General features: G+C 46.4%; 1 protein-coding gene across 2 annotated transcripts in view; it reads right to left on the minus strand.

The window, feature by feature from the left end:
- Window positions 1-12,406, minus strand: part of Efhd1 (EF-hand domain family member D1) — a 46,949-nt gene that overhangs the window by 15,427 nt on the left and 19,116 nt on the right. The window contains exon 2 of one of the 2 annotated variants that reach the window (XM_034521544.2): window positions 7,038-7,185. In XM_034521544.2, the coding sequence (XP_034377435.1) occupies window positions 7,038-7,185 (148 nt within the window). Of the gene's footprint in view, window positions 1-6,991; window positions 7,186-12,406 lie in introns of both variants that reach the window. The other variant, XM_076914859.1, reaches the window with a different exon arrangement.

A 12,406-nucleotide genomic window follows, 5' to 3' on the forward strand; every position in this document is an offset into this window, starting at 1 on the left:
GTAAGGATCTGAGTCCAATCTCCAGCACCAAATAAACTCACTGAATTAAATATAAATTCTCTCCTCCATCCATTAAGGCCACTGTTGGAAATCTATCCCTCAAAAATCCACACAGTAGTAGGATTGCAAAGTAGCCCGGTTGGGAGAAAGCCTTGGGTTCAATCCCAAGTAAGTACTGCATAAACTAGATATGATGGGGTAGGCTTATCATCTAACATGTACTTATTTGCTTGTATTTATTTCTTTGAGGCAAGGTCTCACTGTGTAGCCTTGGCTGGGCTAGACCTGGCTATACAGACCAGAAAGGCCTTGAAGTTATAAAAATCCACCTGCCTATCTCTGTCACCTGTCTCTGTCTCCTGACTATTGGGATTGAAGGCATATGCCTAGCTCACATTAATTAATTAATTAATTAATGCACTTATTTATTTATTGGGTATACGAGTATAGGAATGAACATTCCATAGCACGTGTGTGGAGGGCAGAGGTCAACTCTCCAGCATCAGTTCTTGCCTTCCACCTTACTGAGGCAGGGTCTGTCTTGTTTCTGTTGCTGCTGTCTGCTCAAGGCTACCTGGCTCTCCATCTCCTCACTGACTCTCCTGCGTCTGCCTCCCAGCTCCCTGAAGGCGGGCTGGCTAATACACCCAGCTTTCTACGCATGTTCTGGGGATTAAAGTTCAGGCACTGGCTGGCAGCTAGGAGAGCTGGGGACTCAATCCCAGGGGTTCTCCACCTTCTTAACACTTCGACCCTTTAATACAGGTCCTCATACTGCAGTGACCCCAGCCATAAAATTATCCTCCTTGCCACTTCATAACTGTAACCTTGCTACTGTTATGAACTGTAATATAAATATCTGATATGCAGGATATCTGATATGCGACCCTCAAGGTGTCGCTACCCCAGGTTGAGAACTACTGCTCTATTCAGCCATTATTTTTTCATTAAATAATTTAATTTTTTTTTTGGTTGTTTATGTTGTTTTTAGAGGTATGTAAATAGTCTTGAGCTCACAAAGACCCACCTGCCTCTGCCTCCCAAGTGCTGGGATTCTAGACTTTTACCAGCCCCGAGGTATTTTTTCATGTTAAAATTTTTTATATTAAAAATTATTTATTTACTCAGTGTGTGTGTTTGTCTGTGTCTGTGTGTATACCGTGTGTGTGTGTGTGTGTGTGTGTGTGTGTGTGTGTGTATACCATGGCACACATGTGGAGGTCAGAGGCCAACTGTAGAGTTGATTCTCTCCTTCATGTGAGTCCCTGAGATTAGTCTCAGGCTGTCGGGTTTGTCCTTTACACACTGAGCCACCTCACTGTCCCCCACCCAACTCCCTTTTTCATATCTCTTAACCACTTCTATTTTTTCTCATGTGTTCTGTGTCTGCATGAGACTGCCGATCTTTCTTGTGGTTTACTAAGAGATCTTTGTTAGGCCTTAATAAGTTTAAATCATGTTAGCTCTGCTGCGTGTCGTTTGAGTGTGCTGGGCTATGGCTATTTTGTTGGTTTACACACATGCCAGAACACACATGTGGAGGTCAGAGGACAGCTTGCAAGAGACAGTTCTCTCCTTCCATTGTGTGGGGCCCTAGGATTGAATTCAGCCCGGCAGGCTTGGCATCAATTGTCTTTACCCACTGAGCTGCTTCATCAGCCCTGTTTATTATATTTTGTTTCCTGAGACAGAGTACCTCCTTAATGCCCTGGCTGTCCTGGAACTCACTCTGTAAACTAGGCTGGCCTCAAACTCACAGAGACCTACCTACCTCGGCCTCCTGAGTGCTAGGATTAAAGGCACTCGACACCACACTGGCTCTGCTTATTAATTTTGGAGATGAGAAGGTCTTGCTATGTTGTGGGTCTCAACTGATACTCCAGTGTCGGCTTCCGGAATGAACTGGGACCACCAGTGTGTGCCACAAATTCCTGGCTTTTTTATGGTATCTTTTGACTCCAAATTTTTTTTTTACAAAGTCTGTCAAATCTTTTCCTTTCCTCTTACCAGAGACAGGCCTAGAAAAATGTTTCCTAACATCAAGGTTACATAAACAGTCAGGTATGTTTCTGTCTAGTGTTTTTATAGCTTAAAAAAAAAAACCACGTAAATATTTAATCCCTGAAATGTATTCTGTTCTATTGGCAAGTTAATCATTAACCTTATTTTTCTTCCAAATAGTTACTCAGTAAGCCTCACATTTATTGTGTAACCCACCATCTTCTTCCACATTCAAAATATGTAAGCTAAACGAAGTAGCCTTTGAGGGCAGCTGTGTTAGGAACTCCGCAGAGCAAATTCTTAAACTGCAGTCCCTCCTGTCTCCTAGCCTCCTCTCCCAGCATTACTTTCCAGTTATTTGGTTCCCTTCTCTGTAATTTTTATAAAGCTAGCATGCTGCCCCGCATACAACATCAGCATCAGAAGGCTGTGGTAGGGAGACTGCCAACAGCTTCAGGCCAATGTGGGTTATGGTGTGAAAGTCTAGCCCAAAACAAAACACCCTATGAATTAATTATTCACCTTGTATACGTGTGTGCCATTGTGGTCAGAGGACAACTCTGTTGGCTCTCTTCTACCATGTAGGTCCCAGAGATTGAATTCAGGTTGTCAGGGTTTGCCCCCACAAAAACCTACAAGCTGGGGGAGGGGCAGTGGAGGGATGGATCTGTGGGTAAGAACACTTGCAGAGGACTCTGGTTCTTCCCCAGCACCCACACAGTGGCTCACAAACCATCCCTAACTCTACTTCTAGGGAATCTGACACCTCCTTTTGGCCTCTGAGCACTGGGCATGCACATGGTATGCATATACACACAGAGGCAAAACTCATACACATAAAATAAACACATTTTTAAAAATTACAAATTTGGGCTGGAGAGATGGCTCAGTGGTTAAGAGCACCGACTGCTCTTCCAGAGGTCCTGAGTTCAATTCCCAGCAACCACATGGTGGCTCACAACCATCTGTAATGGGATCCGATGCCCTCTTCGGGCGTGTGTCTGAAAACAGCTACAGTGTACTCATATACATTAAATAAATAAATAAATAAATCTTTAAAAAAAAAATTACAAATTTATCTGCCTAAACGAGCATTGTGCAGGGTCTATGAACACCACCATCCCCCACTTACAAATAGAAGGACCCAGACTACCAGAAGAGGTTTCTCCAGGTTTACAGGTCTACTGAAAGCACATACATAGGAAGAATGTTAGAAAGGCAGTCACCACTTCAACAGGCCTCCCAAACCCCTCCAGTTTCTTAGCTCCCAAGGCTGGAACTCCCTGCTCTCTGCTTCTTACTCAGCCCTCGCTCTGCTGTGGACACTGAGGGATTACTAATCAAAGAGATGAAGTGACCTTTGCAGGGTCTTGTGGCTTCTCTGAGGTCCCTGGGACTGTCTGGATTAAAAGAAATACCACGGTCTCCCACCTGCAGCTTCCAACTCTCTCACTAGAGGCCGGCAAAGACTCAGTTTGCAGCAGTTCTTAGAGCTAGCACATTGGTATTAAGCCAGTCAAAAAAGGCCAGGCCCCCAGTGACAGGACAGAGGCCAGGAGGGTAGGGACAATGGTGGACGCTGCATTTCTCTTGGTTCTCTCCTGTCTCATGAAAGACATGGGTGCGGTAGAGACTTCAGTGTTACCGATGTGTGCTGTGGGGTGCAGGAAATGCCTGCCCCTCACTCCTTGGCGCCTCTGATGCTTAGTCCTTAGTCCAAAAGGTGGTTGCCTTAAGAAGCCAAACAGGCCACTGAGGGGGAGAATGTTTTCCAAGGGCTGCGTGTTATGAAGAGAGCTCCGTTGTCTCCCGTTCTTCTCTCACTGTGAGGCTCTCTCGTCCACACTTAACCCTGTGCGTTCCTCTCTGAGCTCAAGCAGCACGTGACCTTCAGAGCTTTGCAGAACTCGGTGCCTTGGCGAGGTCGGGGCCAAGACAAACTTCTTTCCTTTCTAAACTATCCAGGCTGGGGCTGGGACGTTTTGTTATCGCAACCGAAACCAAGCTGAACATGTAGCCACCCTTAAAGCACTTCACCTACTGGAGGTCCCCACCAAGAGCTGCCTTCCGCAGTAAGACTTCTGAGGGGCCCAGGGAGCCCACTCAGAAAAGAGGGAGTGTTGCCCCAGCTGAGCTTCCAGGGGCTCTCCAGGCTGGGTGACACACTCTGAACCATCCGCTTACGTTTCCTGACCTCTAAAGAGGAGGGAGGGCTAAGCGGATGGTTCAGAGTGTGTCACCCAGCCTGACAGCCTGAGTTTGATCCCCAGGGCCCACGTGATGGGAGTTAACCTCTGACCTTCACAGGTGTGCTGTGGCACTCACGTACCCCTTCCCTCCACACAAAACAAATAAACACAACATAATTTTAAGTAGGCTTAGGTGGAGATGACAGTGTTGGCACTCACAGGAAGGCGTCGTATGCCTGAAACATTAGCGAATCTCCTCTGCTCTTTCCCAGCACTGTTCGTTCTGAGGCCTGAGGTTCAAGGCTGTACAAGTTTGCTCTGCCAGTTCAACAGATGACCACCGGCATCCCCATCATAACTCAGGGGCCTCCCAACCCTGGCCAGACAGTCGGAAAAAAGCCAGCCAGCCAAAGGAGGGGGGGGCAGGAAGGAAGGAAGAAAGGGAAGGAAGGAAAGAAGGAAGGAAGGAAGGAAGGAAGGAAGGAAGGAAGAAAGAAAGAAAGAAAGAAAGAAAGAAAGAAAGAAAGAAAGAGAGAAAGAAAATCCAGTTCAAGCCAAGCACATGCAGCATACCAGGCACTCCCATTTCACCTACTATAGTCCCTCGCTGCCCTGAATGACAATCTGCCTCACAGCCCCACGACCTTATTTGTTTTTCTATTTACAGTTCACAAAGACTGGCATGGTGTCTGAGTTGAAAAATGTCTGAGCTGTGATTCTGGGGACAGGAGGAGGGAAGGAGAGGTAGAGAGCAAAGACGGAGGGGCAGAGAAAGTGCAGAAGCTCCCCCCCCCCATGCTTGTCCCTGAGTGAGGGAATTCTTACCTTCAGGAGACTGTGGCTGGAGGTGTACAAACACGGTTAGAGCTCTGCATTTGTAGAGGGCAGCAGTGCATTTCTTAGTAGGACAAAGGAGTTAACTCATTGTAGAAAAGGATGTGTCAAGAACCCATGGCTGACAAGATGGCTCAAAAGGTACAGATGCCAGCTGCCAAGACGGACAGCCAGAGTCTGACTGTCCTGGGCTGACACAAAAGGACATCTAAATCATCCTCTGACCTCCACACATGCATGGAGGCATGTATGTTCCATACAATAAATAAGGTAAAAAAAGAAAAAAGTTAAAAAAGAATCTCCAAGGGTAAAGCTGGGTGTGACGGTACATGTCTGTGATCCCGGCACTTAAGACGGAGGGCCGAGGGGTGAGGAGTTCAAGGTCACTCTCAGCTACATAGTATGAAGACAGCCTGCGCTCTGTAAAACCACAGTTAACTGCATTTGCCACTCTTGTGGAGGACCCAGGTTTGCGTCTCAGCTCCCACATGGCAGCTCAGTACCATTGATTACTCCAGTTCCAGATCTGATGCTCTCTTCTGGCCTCCAAGGTACCAGGCACACAGGTCACAGACAGACACACAGACAAAACATTCATACACATAGAATAATTTTTAAAAATGGCTTTGTTAACTCTTAACTCTCCCTACCCCAAACACACACACACACACACACACACACACACACACACACATATAGATAGAGAGAGAGAGAGAGAGACAGAGAGAGAGAGACAGAGAACCAACAGACTATGTAGTTAGTACATGCCTATAATTTCCAGCTAAGACAGGAAGATTTCTATGTGTTCAAAGCCAGACTCGACTACACAGTGAGTTCAAGGCTAGTATATACAAAAGAATAATACACTGTCTCAAAAGAACTGCAGGGTGGCCAGGCATGCTGGTACAAGCCTACAGTTCCAGCACACGGGGAGCTAAAGCAGAAAGATCTATAGATGAAGCCAGCCTGAGAGAGATTCTTCTGTCTCCAGAAAAAAAAAAAAAGAATTTGCTCAAGAGGCACAGCCCTGCTCTGTCAGCTTAAAGTCTGACTGCAAGCCCAGGTGGCTTGGCCATGGGTAACCTAGCAACATAAAATTACAGAGCAGGGTGTGGCCTGTGAGGTCTAGATGGCCACACATCCTTACTCTTCCAAGTCCACGTACCTGGGATAACCTAGAAATGGGACCAAGACAAGGCTTGGAGGTCACAAAAGACTGATGTCAATGTCACTGGAGCCTCTTAAGGGGGCCAAGAACTGACAAACTTGCTTTGGAGGCCTCCAAGCCTTGGATGCCCACTTCTGTGAAGAAAGGCCACACTGGAAGCTAACCAGAAGACAGCCAAGTAGCCTAGATTCAGCTGCATCATCTATGGGTGGCCCCGAATAAAACAGGAGAGAGGAAGCTGAAGAGATGGCTCAGTGGTTAGGAGTACCACTCTTGATCCCAAGGGCTCAGCTGACTCAGAACCTACAACAGGACAACAGAAGGTGGTCCCGTTCTACCATCCTGTCGTTAAGATTCTGTCACAAGTTACATGACATCGGGACTGAAACATTCCAGAGCCTTCCAATAAAACCCATGTACACCAAAAAGAAAAAAAAAGAGTACGTAAGAATTCAGGCATAGTGGCCCATAGGGAGAAACTCATAGCAATCCTCCTGTCTCAGCCTTCATATACTGGGATTACAGACATAAGCTATCCTGAAAGACATGTTTTGGAGACAGAGTCTCATGTAATTCACAATGTAGTGGACGCTAGCCTTGATCTCATGTTCCTCATAGAGCTCTCAAGAGTTGGGATTATAGGAAGATGCCACCCACCCACACAGTTTATAAAACATATGCCTAAAAGCTAAGTTGAACATTAAATATCCAACCAGAGAGCATTCCCAAGTGGCAAACCCAACGGCACTTGGGAGCTGAGGGTGGGGGAGTCTTCTCGGGCTCCAGGAGCCATAGGTACCTCCCGGAAGCTGAGCTCGCCCTCGGGCTCCACAAGCCATAGGTACCTCCCGGAAGCTGAGCTTGCCATCGAAGTCCTCATCCACCTCCTTTATCATCCTTTTCAGGCCCAGGTGTGTCTGAGGGGTCCCCAGTTTCTCCATCATGAGTTTCAGCTCCATCAGGTCGATAAAGCCGTCCCTGCCGGCATCATACCTGCGTGGTCCAAGGAGGCAAGGTCAGGACAAAATGGCATGGGTTACTTTCCCATGTGTAACACCTTTGGTTTCGCCGTAAGGTACCCCTGGAGGCTACCTCATCAGAAGGGACCCCACCCCACCCCCGCGCAAAGCCACCTTATCAGGACCCTTCAGGCCACCTCATCAGAAGAGGTTAAAAAAAAAAGTTCGTCTTTGTGCTGAGCACACTCAAAATGGACCTCGTTCAAACATGATGACTTCCATGTCTTTTAATCGCCTTCATTTTCAGTCAACTAACCTGGACCCAACACTTCCAAATATTGGACTTTGGACATATATCGTGTTCTAAAACCTGACAAAAGCTACACTCGATGATGAACATCCCCGGTGGTCACCGTCCTGGTGTCTCTGCCACACACAGTTCTGGCAACCCCCTCACCCTCCTGCTTGCCTGTGTCTATCTTTAAAAGCTGCTTTCCACTCGGTGTGTGGTTGTGAAGTGGGCGTGGTCTCACTTCAAGCGTCTACTTCCAGGTCGCTCATCTCATCCCCAGGTCGGAGTAGTCACAGTAGTCACAGACCACACGGGTCTGTATGGGTGGGTGGCTGTCCTCCCACAGTGGCTGGCCCCTTAGCTGGCTGTCACTCTAGCCCTAAACCCCTGCCTGGAAATAAGACCAGCTTCATGAAGTGAGAGGTCTACTGTTACCCTTTCTCCTTGGGCCAGCCATCTTCAGGTTCCTGCCCTGGACCTCCTCTCAGCCACTTCCCACCCAGGACCCTTTCCTACACATATGACTTCATAGGACTTCTTGTCTCCCTTCCCAAGTCCTTTTTATACTTCCTGCTGCCCAGAGACCCCCTTGTTGCTCAGGTCTAAATATCTTGTTTTAAAGAACAAATAAGAGGTCCCTGCATTCCAGAAGCAGAGCAAGATGGATCTCTGTGAGTTCCAGGACAGCCAGGATATGTAGAGAAAGACACTGTCTCAAGAAATAAATAAAAAGAACAAATAAGAGGCTTCAGATGAAGCTCAATAAAAGAACACTTGCTTAGCCTTAGGCGGGAGGCCCCGGTTCCAGCACCACATACATAGAAAAAAGAATGAATCAATCAGGTCTCCACTGCCAAGAAATGGGAACCAAGAGCCCAGGGACAGATGGGCTGGTAAGCACATGGACTCACCCACACCATGTAATGTAGAATAGTCACAGAATGGAATATTTTCCAGCAACAAAGGCTAAAAAGAACCTTGATGCGGGCTGCAACATGGGTGACCCTCGGGGATGCCACAATAAGCAAAATTAAATCAGTCACAAAAGGCCAGATAGAGACAGAAAGCTGAAGGTTTTTTCCTGGGGTTGGAAAGATGGCTTAATAGGTAAAGATTCAATCTGGGATAAGGAGAGCCGAGGTCCTGGTGCAACGCTGTCTTAGAGCCCTTTCACTGTTCTTACTTAAATGCTTAAAATAGTCATCTTTCTTTCCTCAGCTTTTCAACAATTTTTATTATTTTTAATTATGTGCATGTATGTGATTCTGCGTGTAGGTATGTGCTCACGAGTGCAGGTGCCCACAGAGGCCAGAGGCTTCAGGAGATGGGGTTACAGGAGGTTGTGAACCACCTGATGTGGGTGTTGGGAATCAAATTGGTATCCTCTACAAATACAGTGCTCACTCTTAACCACTGAACCATCCATGGATCCAGCCCCTCTGTGTGTCCCCCGCCCCCTACCGTGTGTGTGTGTGTGTGTGTGTGTGTGCATGCACATATGTGCGTGCATTTATGCAGACAGGATTCTACTCTGTAGCTCAGACCAGCCTCAAATTCACTCTAAATTTTCTAAGAGCTGGATTACAGTTGTTTGCAACTGTACTAGCTCAAAGTGGTCGTTTCTGTTATGCACATTTATATATATATATATATATATATATATATATATATATATATATATATATATATTCAGTGTTTTTCACTATCCACCGCCCCCAACTCCATAAATAAAAAGCACCTCTGTTGAGAACCAACACTATTCATAAGAAATGTAGCCTGTGGGCAACTCTGAAATCTAAGCTGTGGGCAGTGGTATTTAAAGTCTACATTATCATGTAGGGCCCAAGACTCCCTGACACCCTGACACACTCCATTCCAGCTACAGCGGCTGATTCATGCTCTCCATCCATTGTAGACAGGGGCACCCCTCCCTCCTCTCCTCTGTGGGATTCCTATTCTCCAATAGCATCCATTGTATGTCCTTGTCTGGTGCCAGAATTCACCGCCTCTTCTGTTGGCTTTTTTTCCCCCCTCAAGCCCTCTGAGCTCCCACTGGGCACAGCCAGTGCTGGAAGAATTCCTCTACAAAGGATACAAGTGAGATCTCTGTGTGACTGGTTGATGACCTCTGAGAATCCCTTAGTAAGTAAGACTGGCCCAGGTCTGGAAATTAACAGGGTGCCTCCAGGTTTCCAGAGGAGCCAGCCTGGGACCTTGAGTAATCAAAGGATGATGTATGGGTGCTTATTAATGCAAGTACCCAGGTGACTTGTGACTGTAACCCCAAACATTCAAGAAACTGAGGCAGGAATATCTCAGTGAGTTTAAGGCAAAACTGGGCTACATCGCTTGAGACCCTATCTCAAAATAAATAAGAAATTATTTCCACTGGGTTTGACTAACCTGACTCAGTGTAGACTTCATTTGCCTAAAATCAAAGCTCTGGGGCTTTGTAACTCAGTGGTACAGCCTCGCCTGCATTGTGTGAAGCTCTGAATGACATTCCCAGAGCCATGGAAATAGATGTTTGAGCTATTTCCCCAAAATGATGTCACTTTGGGCCTGGAGATGTGACACAATGGTTAAGAGCATGTACTGTTCTTGCAGAGAATCCAAGCTCCTAACACCCGCATCAGAAAACCTACATCCAACTATAATTCTAGTTCCAAGGGACCCAATCCCTTCTTCTGACCACTGTATGAGCATGCCCGTGGCAGACACGTACATACAAATGGATAAAAACAAATCTTCAAATGGAAACTCCTCAGAAGTCTAATCTTTTTGTTTTTGTTTTTGTTTTTTTTTTAATGATGATGCCATGCTGCAGACACCGTACGCTTGAGTCATAGAATATGGAGAAACCAGGTTGGCACTAACCTGGGAAAAGTTTCATCCCTACTGGCTGTCTTTCACAATGCTGGAAGGTGCTGTGGACACTAACCTGGGATGAAAGGAGCCTTCAGTCTTATCGGACTGTGAACACTCTGAGCTAAGATAATGACCTGCTGCTTAACAACACTCGCCCATTGGTGTAATGGTGGCACAAATATGAGAACAACCAACCACTTTCTCACTGGAGTCCAGGCCCATTCAACAAGTACCTAGAACCATTACTGGGGCCAAGAACCTGTGACTAGATGGACCATGGGGCCCTAGGAAAGAATTTGCTACTATCACTCTGCTAAATGCACATAATGTTAAATTGACTCCCAACGGCTTTTGCTATACCGATAGATTAGTATCAGTAACTCTCATCAGAGAAGCCTCTTTGCAGTAGATGGTGGTTAACACAGAGACCCACAACTGACCAAGGGGAAAATGAACAGGAGACTACAGAAGGCTCCGTCCTAAATGGGACATAATCTGTATCACATCCCCTCCTCCCAAGGTTCAAGGATCATGGTGGAAGAGGGGACAGGAAGACTCTAAGAGTCATAGGTAATGGCTGACTATAAGGAAGCTGTTTCTTGGATGCAGCAGGGAAGCTGCATGCATGAACTAAGAGCATTTTAAAAATCATGAGCCAGACCTGTGCAGACTCAGATCAGACAGAATCCCAACATGGAGAGGAGAGATGGGCATGAAGTCCCACCCCTACCTAAGGAGGAATTGGCCATTGATAGTCAAGAGTTTTCTTTAAGGGTGTGACCCCTGGAGCGTAGACCTGCCTCCAGTGTAAGCCATGTATCCAGCAGTATATGGAACGGCACAAACTGTATGTGTACTTGATAGGTTTTATATTAAAAAGAAAAGGATACAAAGTTGGGGGTTAGGGAAGTAGGGGTGGTCTAGAAGGAGTTAGGAGAGGGAGTAAATACTATCTGAATGAATTGTGCTAATAAAAATGTAAATCCCACTCCACTTGCTTGGGTATATGTCCAAGGACTGCTGGGATGGCATACATTCATTTCCTTTTGAAACATAGATGTTAAACCAGTCTGATAGAAAACTACGGCCACGCTGATACCACTACTCAGGTAAGCAAGGCTCTCTCTACCAGGCGCCGGCAGGAGTCTCAGAGGTGCATATACCCAGATGATCATGGCAACTGTCTGTTCCTGCATCATCCAAGGAAGGTGGTCTCAGATCTTGTTTAGGGGTACATCTGACAGGGAAGAATCTAGGCCCAAAAGATCTCACTGAGTCGGGGCAGGGGGGGATGGCTCAAGTGGGTAAAGACCTTGTCACACAAGCCTGACATCCCAGAAACGACGTAAAGGTTAAAAAGGGACCAACTCTTCCAAGCTATCCTCTGACCTCCACACACGTGCCAGTGTATGTGTACACATGCGTGTGAACACACACACAGCTCCTGAGAAGCCACGCCGAGGTTGACCTCTGCCTTTCACAGACATGCATATACACGATCTCTCTCCCCTCTCTTTCTTACACACACACACACACACACACACACCACTAGTAAAACAGAAGATATAATTAGGAGGAAAGAAAAAGGAAGCTGGCTGGATGCAGAGAAATAACACACAGCAAGAAGTCCAAGGTGCGAAACAGAATCACCATACAACCCATTCCAAACAACTCCATTTCTTTTTTTGTTTTCTCTCTCCCAGTATTGCAGATTGAACTTAGGGCCTTACACATAACAGGCCAGTGCTCTCCCACTAAGATACATACTCATCCCTACTCCTCTTTCTATCTATGCATATAAAAGCAATATCTTAAATAGATACTTGTATATGAAGGCTCATTACAACACTATCTTACAATGGTTACGATGGTGGAAGGAACCCAGGTGTCCACCAGCCCAGGAACAGATATGCAGAACGGGGGTGGATCCGTGCAACCGAATGAAAGGGAAGTTTATGTTACAGAGTGGATGAACGTGGAGTACATTCCAAGTTATGTGAATTATCTCACGCTAAGTGAAGTGGTGTGGGACACACATTACAAGATTCTGCCACTCTGAGGCAACCAGGGTAGCAAAAGTTCATAATGGCAGAAG

Source organism: Arvicanthis niloticus, chromosome 17 (genome assembly GCF_011762505.2).
Source record: "Arvicanthis niloticus isolate mArvNil1 chromosome 17, mArvNil1.pat.X, whole genome shotgun sequence".
Taxonomy (NCBI): Eukaryota; Metazoa; Chordata; class Mammalia; order Rodentia; family Muridae; genus Arvicanthis; species Arvicanthis niloticus.